The sequence below is a fragment of the Psammomys obesus genome, unplaced genomic scaffold (assembly GCF_907164565.1).
Source record: "Psammomys obesus unplaced genomic scaffold, mPsaObe1.curated_primary_1811, whole genome shotgun sequence".
Classification (NCBI taxonomy): Eukaryota; Metazoa; Chordata; class Mammalia; order Rodentia; family Muridae; genus Psammomys; species Psammomys obesus.
In genome coordinates, this window is record NW_026596046.1 from 17,832,674 (window position 1) to 17,847,783 (window position 15,110).

General features: G+C 41.4%; 1 protein-coding gene across 2 annotated transcripts in view; it reads left to right on the forward strand.

Moving 5' to 3' along the window:
• The window catches only part of Ticrr (TOPBP1 interacting checkpoint and replication regulator), a 42,313-nt gene that overhangs the window by 25,701 nt on the left and 1,502 nt on the right, over positions 1-15,110 (forward strand). For both annotated transcript variants that reach the window (XM_055623409.1, XM_055623407.1), the window contains 7 exons: positions 1,832-1,889; positions 3,211-3,357; positions 7,254-7,344; positions 8,930-8,988; positions 9,850-9,981; positions 10,849-11,006; positions 12,882-15,012. In XM_055623409.1, the coding sequence (XP_055479384.1) occupies positions 1,832-1,889; positions 3,211-3,357; positions 7,254-7,344; positions 8,930-8,988; positions 9,850-9,981; positions 10,849-11,006; positions 12,882-15,012 (2,776 nt within the window). The remainder of the gene's footprint in view (positions 1-1,831; positions 1,890-3,210; positions 3,358-7,253; positions 7,345-8,929; positions 8,989-9,849; positions 9,982-10,848; positions 11,007-12,881; positions 15,013-15,110) is intronic.

Below are 15,110 nucleotides of genomic sequence, written 5' to 3' on the forward strand. Positions count from 1 at the left end.
GTATCAGTACAGAAAAAGTAAAATTCATGATAGTAAATTTTTAAGTGTTAGTAGGCTGTTCAGTGTCCATCATTGGCACATTTGTGCTAGAAAATTGACCATGGGCAATATGTAAACACATGGACACATTATAGTGTAAGCTTTGTTTTCAAAAAGTGTTTACTTACTTACTGTGTATGGGTATTTTGCCTGCACTACACCAGGCCTGCTAGGACTGAAGTAAAAAACAGTTGTAAGTTGCTGCTTGGGTACTGAAAATCAAACTCAGATCTTCTGGAAGAACAGTCAGTGCCCTTAACCATTAAGCCATCTCTCTAGTCCATTTTGTTTTCTAAACAACAACTAATTCAGATTTTGTCTGTGTATTTTAGTTTGCTCATTATTGACTCTTATGTTGAATGTATTGTCATAGTTGTAATTTAGATAATTATAGAGGATGTTATGAACCAGTATAACTAATGGCTACCATATTAGTCTTCCCAGAAAGACTCTGGTATATAACTGAGATCATTTATTAAGTTTTTCTGTGATGATGCAGGCCTGTAGTCCCAACACTTGGAGGACTAAGGAATGTAGAATGCAAATTCAGAGCCTTTAGGAGTTTACAAGACTAACCTAGGAACCTAATGAGACTGTCTCAAAATAAAACATAAGAGCAGGGCTAGGGGTGTAACTCAATAGAAGAGTACTTTGTCTACTATGTTTCAGGGCCCTGGGTTCAATCCCCAGTGCCATTATAAAAACAGGCATTGTCCTGTGTGGTATTTTATTCTAAAAAAACTATTATGAGAAATGATATGATTTAAATAGGAAAAGATGGAGCTAGAGAAATGGCTCAGTGGTTAAGAGCCCTGGCAACTCTTGTGCAGGTCCTGGGTTCAGTTATCAGCAAATACATGGTGGCTCAGAGCCATTCATAATTCCATGTCCAGAAGGATTCAGTGCCCTCTTCTGACCTCTGTGGGCATGTACATGGTACATACAAACAGGCAAGGAAAACACTCATTCATACAAGGTAAAATAAATAAATTTAAAGAAAGAATTTAGATTTATTTATTTTATCTTGTATGTATAAGCAAATAAAAAAAAAGATTCCCGTATTTAGATACACCTGGAATTTGGGCTTGACTCCTTTACTAAACTAAAGCCAATAGCAGTTTGATGCAGAGCTGTTATTTAAAGAGCCCAGTGTCCTAATCAGTCTACATGACTTTCCCCTATACAGGTATAGAAGGTTTGCACAATTATCACCAAAAAGTTGAAACCATGTAACTCGAGCAGTATCTTTTCTCTCCCTATTCTTCAAAAGTTGCAATACCAGTTATTCTCTGTTGTATGCAATCCTAGACCCTTTTCTATATCTTCCTAAAGCAGACATTAAGAGTTTATGGTTGTTTATAATGTAACTACATCTATATATGTGCCAGCCTGGACTACATAAAGAGACTGTTGTTTCCAAAGCACCCAAGAAAAGAGAAAACAAAGACTTAAGCTACTTTACTTAATATCCTGAACTTTACACACAGGAACCCCCACCCACTCAACCACTGCCACACACACATTTCTTTATGGTGGTATACACAAGTCTTCCATGTGCTTTCATGTTATTATTGGTTGGGAGTGTGATTTCACTATTTCACAAAGTGCGTGCATTCAGGGTGCTTCTTTGGATTACTATGTAGAGGGAAGTCTTTGGAACATGTCATCCAGTGCATTGTACTGTTTCTGCTGTGCATCTCTCTGAGTTGCCAACTCAGAGGGTTTCGGGTAGAACTGCTACTTTTATATTGAACAAATGCCTGTGTTGATCTTCCTCATTTCTCATTTCCAGGAGAACTCCCACCCTGCTTCTGCACAGCCACCACTCCCAAGGAAAGACACAGTACAAGGTGTGTTTTGCTTTTTTCAACACTTACTCACTGGATTGACAAGTTGATTGGATGTATTTAATGTAAGTTATAGCTCTGTATCATCACTGGTTAAAAAAAAAATACATCCAAATTCCATGTTTTAGGGGGGAAAGAGAGTTTATACAGTCTCAAACTAATGCATCTAGTGAATTACTGACCTAAAATATTTTAAAGTGTCATTATCATGGAATCCAAAATTAGGAAAAAAAGAAAAGAAAGGAAAAAAAAAGAGAGGCAATTGGACTGTTTTACACAAAAGAAGTTTAAGCGTGTTGGTTCAAGTGCATTTCTTTCTTTTGTTACAATAAAAATATAATTACATCACTTTTCTGTTCTCTAGTCCTGCTCATGAGCCCTCTCATCCCTTTGGAAAACATGGTCTCTTTTGTTGTTGTTATTGTTATATTTATGTGTGTGCAGCACAGACCTAAACATAAACTTAAACACAATCTGCTCAGTCTGTTTAGTGTTGCTTGTATGTATATGATTTCAGGACTGACCACCTAGTATTAGATAGTCAATTAAGGGCCCTCATACCTATGGAACACTATTTCTCTCAAGTTAATAATATGGTTTTTTTTTTTTTTTTACGACAGGCTCTCACAATTTAGTTCTGGCTGCCTGGCATTCATTATGTAGACCAGCTTGTCCCTAGAGTCAGAGACCTGTCCACCTCAGCTCTCTGGTGCTAACAAATAGAAACATTTAATAAATTTATAAATTGCCAGGAGGTGCTTGCACATGCCTTTAATCCCAGCACTCGAGAGGCAGAGGCAAGTGGATCTTGGAGTTCGTGGCTAGCCTGGTCTATAAAGTGAATTCCAGGATAGCCAGGGCTACACAGAGAAACCCTGTCTCAAAAAACCAAATAAATAAATAAGTAAAAACATGAAATTGTTAAAAATACAGTTCCCACAAAAAAATATTGAAGAGTAGATCATGCTTAACTGCTAAATTCTCCCCAGCATTTAAAAATAAACACACTAGCATATGTTATTTCAGCTGAGAATTCTGGACAGTTCACTTAGGAATTAATTACCTTGAAGAAATGATGCTGGAATAATTGTACATCCATGAGCAAAAGAATGATAGTGGGCCTCTTCTCACCAAAATTTTATGTAGAAACTTCTAGAACCTGTAAGGTCAGTAGTTTTGAGGTACCCCAGGAGTGTATTATCCAAGGGAGTCATTTTAATATGGTTGCGAGGGGCTTCCTTAAGCAGCACTGTGTGTTGGCATCCTTAGTTATTTTTGACATCAACATAAAGTCTTATCTCTCCCTCTCCCTTTTTGCTTTTAGAAGTGACAAAAGTTCGAAGAAATCTCTTCAATCAGGAAATTATTTCTCCTTCAAAGAGAGGTCTAAAGCGAGGGCTGCCTCGAAGCCATTCTGTATCAACTTTGGAATGTCTACACCATAAAAAGGACAATCTCAAGAAAACCAAAAGCAGTACATTTCAAGGTGACCACAGAACAAGTTTGTAACAAACCTGCTGGTGGCATTATTCCTACTTCTATTCCCAAATTAGTAGTTTGAGTCTTTCTGTTTTTTGTCTTGATTGGTTTGGATAAAGGTTTGCCAGTTTTATTGCTCTTTTGAAGAAACTTGAACTTTTCCCCATTGATTTTCTGGTTTTTGTTTTGTTTTGAGACAGGTTTTTTGTGTAGCCTTGGCTGTCCTGGACTAGCTTTGCTGTCCAGGTTTGCCTCACACTCACAGAGATCCTCCTGCCTTTGCCTCCCCAAGTGCTGGGATTACAGGCATGTGCCCACACCCAACTTCCATTGACTGTCTCACCTCACTTTTCTTCCTTCTACTTTGGTTTTAGGTTGCTTGCTTTTTCTTTTCTTTTTCTTTTACTGATTTGATATGAAGGGTGTGGGCAATAAGGTATCTCATTGTGGATCTCTTTGGATTTGTCCTTTTTGGAGTCCATTAAATGTGAGTGGTTAGATTCAGGTCATTTATCTGATTGAGGAAATTTCCAACAATTTTTTTTCAGCCAGGTTTTCTGCCACTTGGTCTTCAACTTCTATAATTTCCATGATGTGTGTGGGGACATACATGATGTGTGTGGGGACATACATGATGGTACAGTGTACAAGGATGTCTCAGTAGTTCTTCATTTTTCTTTTTTTCTGGTCAGGCTGTTTAATTTTGATGCCTTGTTTTCAAATTCATTAATTATTCTACCTGCCTATCCCTGTGGTTGAATCCCTTTCCTGAGTTTTTTGTTGCATCTGTATTTTTTCGTTGTTGTTTTAACCTAGGCTGGACTCAAGCTTATATAGCTAGGTGTGACCTTTGATTTATTCCTTTCTTCTTTGTTTCTTTCTTATCTGAATTATTTTTATGTTTTGGAATTTTTTAAATTAAAATAGAATTACTTCATGTTCCTGCTCTTACTTCCCTCCAGCCCCTCCCATGTTACCCAGATTCACTGTCTTCCTTAATTATTATTGTTCCATGTGTGTAGATATATATGTGCATAATATGTAATAAATACAGCTTCCTGGGTCTGTGGAGGACTGAGCACTTGGTATTAGATAACCAACTAGGTAGCAGCTCCCTAGGGGAGACTTAGCTCTCTCTCTCTCTCTCAGCAGTCATTAGTTGCCTATAGTTCTTTGTCTAGGTCTGTGAGATTTCCTCTTCCATGTTAGCATGATGGTTGATGCTGTCATTATTCAGGTTTCCTTTAGGCCCCTGTATATATTGTTGAAATATAACATGTGTAGCTTCCTTGTCATTCACAGCAGACTTTCTGGTCCCCTGGCTCTTAGTAATCTTTCTGCCCCCTTTTCAGTGATGTTCCTCAAGCCTTAAGTGTTGGGTTAAGGATGTAGATACATTAATTTGGGCAGGGACCCCACAATCAGTCACTCAGCATTTTGACCAGCTAGCTGTCTTTTTGTATTGGTCTCCGTTAGCTACAAAGAGATGACTCTTGGATAAGGGTTGTATAAGATACTAATTAATAAAATAATTAACCTTGCTAGCAATTAACCTCCAAAATAATTGACAGAGAGACTATGATTTCTTTGCAAGCTTAAAGCATTGGAATTGGACATATTTTAATCCTCCAAGCTATTTAGCTATCTCTCAGCTACATAACCCAAGTTACTTGCCAGTAAGTCATCCTGACTGGGCTGGATCTGCTCCATCAGACCACAACCTCTTCGTCCATCTTCTGTTTCTTCTCTCCTAGTGATCTTCTCTCAACCCCCAAGCCCTGAACCTCAGCTCCACCTACCTCTCCTCTGCCAAGTCCCAGGCTTCAGCATTTTTATTAACCAATCAACTTTAAATTAGGTAGAACAAGGTTTACACAACAAAGACAGGTAGGTGTACTAAGAATGTGCTCATCTGTGAGGCAACCAGATCTTGGAGGCGAGTAATTAGCATTAGAATACATAGCAAGCACCAGATCAACCCCCAACAGGGTTGAGATCTAAATGTACCTTTGGATAGAATACTGGTAGGAATTATACTGGTTTAGTAAAGTAGTAGGGTCTCCTCTAGGACCCATGATCCCACTAGCCCTAGTTGGCTAGGTTTCTCTTATCAGGCATGATTTTCCTCTTGTTGACTGGGACTTAAATCTAATCAGACACCTGTTAGTTACCTCCAAGATAAGTGCACTATTGTACCTTTAGGGATATTTTGCCAGGCTGGTCACTGTTACAGTTCATAGGCTTCTCAGCTGGCTAGGACTGTTGACTGGAGAGGACCATCGATTGCTTCCCTCCTTTGGCAGTTTGCATGGCAACTTGCAGTGCAATAAAAGGTAGTTGTCCGAGAGGCTTTTGGGTAGGATCCAGCTTGAACCCTTGAAGGTCCTGTGTCCAAAATATCTCTCAAAGTGGCACAACTTTCTATATGTATAGTTTTAAATAAATATACAACAATATGATTCTTACAGCATTTTTAATCATTCTTATGTTATTTATCCCTTCTCCCTCTCCTGTATTGATCTTCCTCCTTCCCTCATTCCTCATCAAAGCCCTCTCCCCCCTATTTTTCCACTTCTCTCTTCATATCAGTTCCGTTGCTCCTGTTTCTACCTCCTGAGTGCTGGAATTGGCAGCATGTGCCACCATACCTGGTGCTGTTGATTGAGTTCAGGGCCTCCTATGGACTGCATGGAAACTTCCGGTTGAGCTATGTCCCCATTTTTGCCTATACTTTTTAGCTATAGGATTCTTACTGATACTTTCTATTATCTTGCTGATATCTCTATGTTACTTGCGTATTATCTCCTGGTTTCTTTTTTTTTTTTTTTTCTTTTTTAAGCACTCTTGCTTCTAGTCCAGGATAGCCTTCAGTAAGGCCATCCTTTTTTAACCTATGGGTTCATAAGCTCACTGAGCATATTTAGACAAGTTGCAGTTCCAGGTTCTAGGCTATTTTAGGGATGGTTTCTTCTAAGTTGCAGTTTTCTTGTGAGTGGGCCGTGCTTTACTGTTTTTACCCTTTTGGTTTTTGTTACTGTTGTTGTTATGAACCATTGACAAATTATAATGTAGTAAAATAGCTGTGTAATTGGTTTCTTCAACCCCTTAGATATTACTGATCTTTGCTTATTGAGATAGGTAGCTATCCACTTGTGGTTTTTTTTCCCAGCCTACTTTTTTGTAAAACATTACTTGTTATGTGTAACACTGAAGTTTCTGTCTTTTATCATTATGTCTCAGCAATGACATTTCATAAAAGTCTGGGTTGAAAAAAAAATTGGGAAAAGCTGTGCCTGACCCTTTAAATCTACTGATAGAGTGCTAGAGAGATAGCTCAGTGGTTTAGAACCACTTCCTGCTTTTCCAGGGGACCGTACCCATATTGGATGGCTTATTATCATCTTTGATCCAAGATGCTGGGAGATATGATGCCTCTGGATGCCACCAGAAACAGCATTCACATGCATACACAAGCACTTAAAAATTAACAATAAATATATAAGTCAATCTATTGATAGATGCTGTGGAACAACGCCGCTGCTGTTTGAGGGGCTGAAACTGACCCAATGTCTGTAGCCATCCACAGGGATTTTTTTTAATTTAATTTAATTTTTTTATGTTTTACATTGGTTTGTGTCTTTTTATTTTATTTTTTTAGGGTCTCACTGTGTAACCTCTGCTGGCCTCTGTCTAAGGCGTGTGTTGGACAGGCTTGTGTCATTTTTAATCAGGCTGATGAACTGTATTCTGTTGAGCCCTGAAAGCATATACTCTAGCTTAGAGTTTAGCAGCCTCTCTTGCTGAGTAATAAGCCACTATTTCCTTTCCTTTGCTGCTGCCTGAGAAGGTTAAGTGAGATTCAGAGTTGACTCTGTTGCTGTGTCTTAGGTTATCACAAATTACTGACTAAGAGTGTGGCCGAGACCCCAGTCCACAAGCAAATCTCCAGGAGGCTGATCCACAGACAGATCAAGGGCAGGTGAGTGACAGCCCCACAGAGACTTCTTCATACTCCCAGGCCACCTTCAGCACCATCTCACAGGCAGCTCTTTGCCTTCTTATGATTTTCTTGGCTAATTCTTAACCCTGATGTTGACAGTAGAACCATATACACTATTTCACTCTGGCCTCTTTCACTAGGCAAAATTATTTTGAGATTTATGTATGTTGCTTGTATCAATCCACCCCTTTTTATTATTGATCAGTATTGGATTAAATGGATCTTCTGTATTCTCCTTTTGACATGGGGAATGGTGGGTCCTTCTCCCTGCCAGGCTGGAGATCAATTTAGCCTTTGCTGATAGAGGTACAGCCCGGGCTTGCTTTTTCTGTACTTACTAGTTGGACTAGCGTAATTTCTGCCCCTTTCCAAAAAGAGCTCTCTGTTGGGAATAAATTTTGTCTCAACCTTTGGGTATCTGTGTAGCTTCTCCAGCACCTAATCTGAGATAAAAGCAGCAAAAATTAAATCCAGGGAGCTCACTGATTCTCCTTTAGGTCCCCAGTTAGATTGCCTTTCTTTCCACATCTCAGTAAGAATAGGGGGAAAATGCATCTACTATTGTCGCAACTCCACCTGGACATTGTGTATAGGTTTTACACATTTGTGAATATTACAGGATGATAGGTGAGAAGTGAGAGTGACGAGTCAGAAGTCCTGTGCTGATGGACATCTAAGCTCTTCAGCAGAAGTGTAAACATGCCTACTCATTGCTGGCACTATACAGTGCTCAGCTGTACTTTTTTTTTAATGTATTAATGAAATAAAAAACCCTTTTGTTTTAAATCTAATTTTGATATTGTCAAAATACGTTCTGCAGTAAAAGAGTAAAACTATTCTAGGGATTGGAGAGATGGCTCCATGGTTAAAAGCATGTGTCTGTTATAGAAGACCTGAGTTTAGTTCCCAACTCCAGCACCCATGTAGAATAATTCACACCAACCTGTAACTCTAGTTCTGGATGATCCAACACCTCTGCTCTTTATCTGCACCCATGTACACAAACATACATATATGCACTTTTTAAAAATCTTTTTTTAATATTTTTTTTATTTTGTGTATGTTGGTGGTTTGCCTGCATGGATGCCTGCGTGAGAGTGTTGGATCACCCAGAACAGGACTTACAGACTCCTTATATTCTTAGCTTGTGCAAGATTCATGGTTCAGTCCCCACCTTTCATACACAGAAGTGACGATAATTGTGAACGAGAGTGCTTACCAATGCTAATATTGTCAAACCCAGAGACTTCTATAACCTTGTTAGTAGGGGTATTTTCTCTGTCTTTAATGTGCTTTTATTGTTACTTTTTATATTTTATGTGTGTGTGTATGTGTGTTTTTGTGTGTACACGTGTGCACACACATGCACTTGCATGATATTGATGTGGAGGTTGGGGACAGTTTTTAGAGTTGGTTCTGTTCTTTCATCATGTGGGTCCTGGGGATAGAATCAGGGTGTTGGGCTTGGCACAAGCACCTTATTCACTGAGCCAGCCTGCCCATTTCTGTTTCTAATGTGTAAATCATGAGTGCCATTGACTCTTTGTGCTGCTTGCTCCTCAAGGTCTTCTGATCCTGGTCCTGATATTCATGTAGTTGAAGAGTCTCCTGAAAAAGAGGATGGTGAGTGCATTATCTAGGCTTTTGGCATTCTTATCTTGTTTCTACAAAAGCTTTTCTGTTCTGTCACTGTTCTTAAATAGTTTTCAGAAATTGGGGTGGCTCTGGATCCAGCATGTACATATGTGAAGGTTGTTTTTAGAAAATGTATTGAATTTCTGTGAAAGAAATACTTTTACATAATAGAAATAGGGCTTAGTGTAAGGATTCAAACTTCATGTTCTACAAAGTGCTGTGATTTATTTTAAAACATGTCTCATTAAGGGCAGGTTTTCAAAAACCACTTTCTTAAATTGTTTAAGTGTCTCAATTATTTGTACCAGAAAAATTAGAGTCTAGAAAAATATTTTTAAGGGCTTGATAATCTTAGCACTCAAACATACTTTTAACATTTTAGCGTGTATTCTTCCTAGACAAAAATACATGTAATGTACATACCTGGTTAGGCTGGGCACGGTGGTGTGCCTTTAATGCCAGCTCCAGCACTTGGAAGGCAGAGGCAGGTGGATCTCTGAATCTAAGGCCATCCTGCTCTACATACATAGCTCCGGAGCAAGCAGAGGTACACAATATAGAGACCATGCCTCAAAAACCAAACAAGCAAAAAAACCTAGTGTTTTGTTTTGTTTTGTATGAATGTTACACTATTTCTACTTTTTGTTCTTTCTGTCATGCTTAGAGGTGGCAGTTTATAGGCTTGTAAATGAACAAACTCATGGGTCGCTAGTTTCTAGTGGCTTGGTGGGAATATGTATCAGACTCTTGTAGATTTTTCAGAAAAACTTCAGATGCCTGCTTAGATATCCCAGGGAGATGCCAAGTCTGAAGTGCCTCTGTTTACCAGCTCTACTTCTGTTCTTGCAGAAATAAATTTGAGAAGAAGTCCTCGAATCAAGCAGTTGTCATTTAGCAGAACAAATTCTGGTTCCTTCTATTCTGTGTCTCAGCCAAAGTCTCGAAGTGTGCAAAGAATTCACTCTTTCCAGCAGAAGTCAGGTAATGTGGCCCATCAACCTGATGGGCACCGGTCTGTTTAAAGACCTGTCAAACTTGACAGAATGTTTCTGGGGAAAGAACCATGCAATTTGACATTTCCCATTAGCAGTCAATAATCAAGGTGAGGACTAGGTGACAGTCTTCGGCCTGTAACCGTTCCTCCCTAGGATTACTACAGCTGGTCATCCACATTGTATTCTGGGTAGCTCATTCACTCCTATACACAAGTATCCCAGGTAGAGGCGGGGTAGCATCAATCTGTATATGCTTCATTCTTTATTCTGTGATTAGCTTGACTAATAGATATGTTTTTACATTTATACTAAAAAATACAGTATATTTATAATTAGAATAAGTTATTTCGGGCACCTGCATTTTCTAAAACAATGTTAAAATCTAAGAAGACAGCCTAGAAAGATGAGATGGCTTAGTAGATAAGAACACTGGCTCTTCTTACAGAGGACTGGGAATCAATTCCCAGCACTTACATGTGGCTAACAACTGTCTGGAACTCTAGTTCTAGAGGATCCAGTATCTTCTTGTGGCTTCCTCATGCACTGCATGCATGGTTCATGCATGCAGATTATGTATAGGCAAAACACCTATATATCATCAGCTGGCATTTTCCACCCCAACTTCTCTAAAACGTCTTTCTTGGTTTAATAATATTGGGTAATCCCAACACTGAGAAGGCAGAGGCAGATGGATCTCTGTAAAGTTAAGGCCAGCCTCACTACATATCCTAGTGAGTTCTAGGATAGCCAGGGCTATATAGATCCTGTCTCAGCACACACACACAAAGAAAAAAGAAAAGTATTAGGAGGGCAAATCTTGAATTAGAATTAAATCTTGTTTTTTGACTTGCAGACCAAAGAGAAAATTTTCCAGTCCAGAGTATTCGGTCTCCTAAAACACTTCTATTCGGGGCACTGTCTGAGACACCTGGCTCCTCCAAGAAGGGTTCAGCCCAAATTAAGAGGTCCTCAAGAAGCATGTTGGATTCTGAGATATCTACAGTTTATCAGGTATAAAAGGAGGAGGACCTCCCTTATCAGTGGGCGGGGAGAAGGATGCAGGTGGGGAAGAGGGAGGGTGGGACTGGGAGGGAGGACGGAGGGAAGTACAGGGAGGATACAAAGTGAATAAACTGTAATTAATAAAAGTAAAAAAAGTTCTCTAATGTTCAGTTAGAGTTGGGGGATAGAGAGGCTTGGCTTAGGAAGCAAGTGTCCAGTAAAAAAATGAAAACCAAGGATCTGTAGAGAATAAAAAGTCTGGGGTGGGGTGTGCTGGTGCACACCTTTTATCCCAGTATTTGAGAGGCAGAGGCAGGCAGATCTCTGAGTGTGAGGCCAGCCTGGTCTATACATTGAGTTCCATGACTGTCATGGCTACAGAAAAGCTGTCTCACAAAAAAAAAGTCTGGGTGGCTGTTTCAAGCCACATGGGTGGTTACTGGGAACATAAAAGCTTTAAGCAGCAGGTTTGGCTGAGGTCATGGCAGTGAGATGGAGATGGAAGTGTTACTGACTTTGGCTGTGTCTACCATGTGTATGATTACTACAATGACCTTTCTAGTTTGTACCTTCTTTCATCCACTCCCATCTGTCTGCCTGTCACTGTTCAAAACCTGACAGTTGCTCTTCATATTTCTCTCAGGACAAAGCCATGAGTCAAGTCCTTCCTGTTTTATTTACAGACTTTTGTACTCACCTACCTCTCCTCCATCCCCATAGTTCCTGTCCTCTTCAGTTCTACCTGGAATATTTTATCAGCCATCCTTCATTTGGAACAAAGTAGTCTTTCTGAAGTCTGGCCTTGCTAAAACAAAGTTCCTTAAATTTTTCTAAAGCAGAACCCTTGTGTTCAGAAATCATCTTGGTTTGAAAAGCATTAAAATTGCTTCATTGTTAGAGGATGCCACAGACCTATGTGACCAAGGCCAATCTCCCCAGGGCAGATGGTCTCTGGTGTTCTCATGGGTCTGCCATGCCCATGTGCTAATTGAGCCTTCCCAACTTTCTACTCAGACTGTACCTAGAAAGCTACTAGTTTTCATACTTCTGCGGTTGCTTTTCTATATAAAGTTATCTCTGGCCCTCTTTTCTAGTCCCTGCCTTCCCTTGCAAATGCCCATTCTTTTTTTATCTTTGTACTAATTTATTCGTGTGTGTGTGTGTGTGTGTGTGTGTGTGTGTGTGTGTGTGTGGTGTATAGCGATATGCATATGTCATACCACATGTGTGAAGATTAGAGAGTAGCTCTGTGGAGTTAGCTCTTTGTTGCTATCTTTATGAGGGATCCCAGGATCAAACTTAGATTACCAGTCTTGTATGGGAAGTACCTTTGCCTTCTGAGCCATCCTGTTGGCCCCAGGCGTTTGTTCTTGAATACCTGATTCCGAAGTCATTTTTCCTTGTCTTTCAACTGGGTTCAAGGCCTCCTTTGTGCTTTTACCCCTGATATTCTCACTGTGCATGAGGACCTGTTGGACTGGCTTCCCTTGTGACAGGCTAGTAATGGTATAGAAATATGGGCATTTGACTGCCCCGTGTTGTAGAGTTTCTAGGTGCATTGTTAACGAAAAGGAAGGAAATTTTTGGTTTGGGAGTGTGGTCTTTCTGAGACATCATAATTGCTATTTCTATGTATTTGTATATTCTGCTCCCCACCCCTGCTACCTCTACCACCTAGATTCTAGGAAAAGTGTATCAGTAAACTCAGAGTATTGTTTAGAACAGGGGACAGGTCACTTTTTCTAATTTCTAACTTAAGATCACTTTTTCAGCTGACTTTAATCTCCTGTTGGGTTTTCTGATGGTCTTAAAGATTACTTAGATAATCTTTAGAGAATATGAATGATAATAGTCAAGTTCTGAAATAAGCATTTTTCTTTTCAGACTCCCAAAAAGAATACCCAAAAATCTCCAAACTTTCCTAAAACTACACCAAGAAGGTTCCCTCGGACAGCACAGACTTCACTGTACACTTCAGAAAGACTACAAAACTCCCCTACAGAGATAACACCTGCTGAGGGGGCCATTTCTGAGACATCCATAAGAAACCCCTCCTCACCCGGTTACAGCTCAGCTTTGGCATCAAAAGTCACTCCTCAAAAGAGAGTCTCCTCAGTAGAAGAAGAGACCTCTCCTATCCTCACAAAGCTACCCAGCACACCCAGGGGGCCAGAGGCCCAACCACCTCAATGTTTCTCAGACCCTGCATGGCTGCACTCAGGGAATTCCAGTCCAGAAAGTCCTTCTTGTCTAGCATCCCCATCTCATTTGACTGCCCAGTCCAGGAGTCAGTGTCTAAGCCCCATAAGATACTCCTTCAGAACACCTCCTCGCACAGCCCTCGCTGGCACACCTGAGCATCGGAAGCACCAACAGCTCCCTCTCCCCAGTGCCTCGCAGACACAGGAACCTGCACAGAGACTGCTGGAGAAAGCTCTCAGAATCCCAGAGAAACCAGCAGGCGCAAGTGCTTCTCCAACTCTTTCTCCAAAGGAACACTTTGTTTCTGGATGTAGTATATCCCAGTGTCAACTTAGGAAAGCTTTGTCAGCCTCCCCTCCTCCTGGAGCACGAAAATGGAAAGAACATCAGACATCACCCAGCATAGCTACCTCTGTCTCTTACCCTGTTCCCTCAACTCCTCCCAGAACCCCACAGAGAATGACCTCCCGCCGTATACCCCCTTCTCCTCCATCTAAACTCGGCAGACTATATAGAAAGACCTCCAGTCCTCCTCAAGACTTCCCAGAGTGCCGTCCTGGACCCTCTGCTGCTCCAGCACTTGACACAGCTACCAGCTCAGCAGCCATCCCAGGCTCTAGAAGGGAACAGTCTCAGTGTTCTGAAGGACAGAGTTACAAGGGCACTGGTTTCAGGATTGACTGGCATGTATCCTCTCCTGTCCTCATTACAAGTGACACGGAGTACCTTCCTCTGATTGATGAAGCCCAACTCTGTAGCCTTGAGAGCCAAGATGTAAAAAGTGGCATCTTGCCAGGAGAAGAAGGTGAGGAGCCACAGACCACCATTGCTGATGAGCCTCCCTCTCTGTCTGACCCTAGGACTCTTGTACCTGCTCCTGCTTCTGTGTCTGACTCCCCTGAGCTACTGTCCCATACCCTGCACTGCATGGCAGACAGGCAGCAGAGCCAACCTGCTGCTCAACAGGAGGGTCCACAAGTTTCAGAGGACACAGACAGTCCTCAGACCTATGAGCTTGAGCTGGACATGCAAGCTTCTGGCCTCCCCAAGCTCCAAATTAAAAAGCTAAACCCTGGAGATCCTTTGGAAGCTGAGGCCCTAGGAAAAGAAAGCCCCCTGGGAGAGGAGGCTGCCCTCCCTGCTCTCAGCATGCCCAAGGCCAGTAAGACCTCCAGTAGAACTGAGCACACTTACTTGTCACCCCCTTGCCTTCGCCCCTCACATAGCACGCCTGGCAAGAGTGGTGGTCAAACCTTCATCTGCCAATCTTGTACTCCCTCCCGCTGCCCTCCCAGTACCCCCTCTCCATTTCAAGCAGACACTGGGGTTCCTTGGACACCATCCCCCAAGCAAAGTGGGAAGACCACTCCTGAAATTATCAAAGACTGGCCTCGAAGGAAGAAGGCAGTGGACTGCAGTGCTGGACCCTCTGCTGGGAGAGGCGAGGCCAATTCAGACTTTTCTGGGGCTTTGTCACTGCTTGAGCCTGAGCCTGAGGGAAAGGAGCAAAGTCTTGAGCATGACCTCTCTACAGTTCTCATCTTAGAGGATTTTGAACTAGAGGGAGTGTGTCAGTTGCCAGACCAGTCACCTCCCAAAGACAGTGTGTCTAAAGCTGAGGAAGCATCCTGGGGACAGTTTGGATTAGGCAGAAAGAGACTCCTGTCTGCCAAGGAAGAAGCTGAATACAAAGTCAAAAGGGTCTGTGATTCCCTGAGCGAAGAGCCCCAACCTGGCAAGCATAAAGAGTGCTCTCCACACTGGAGTGCACCACCACTCCCCTCAGTAGGGGATGACGAAGTGTTTGCTTCTGGTGAGTTTATTTTTCAAACCAACATGTGGTGTGTTTTCTATTGGGTGAGTAGTGAGGAAGTGTTTGGAGCCCTGGGTGGCCTGGAGTCTTGTAGCACT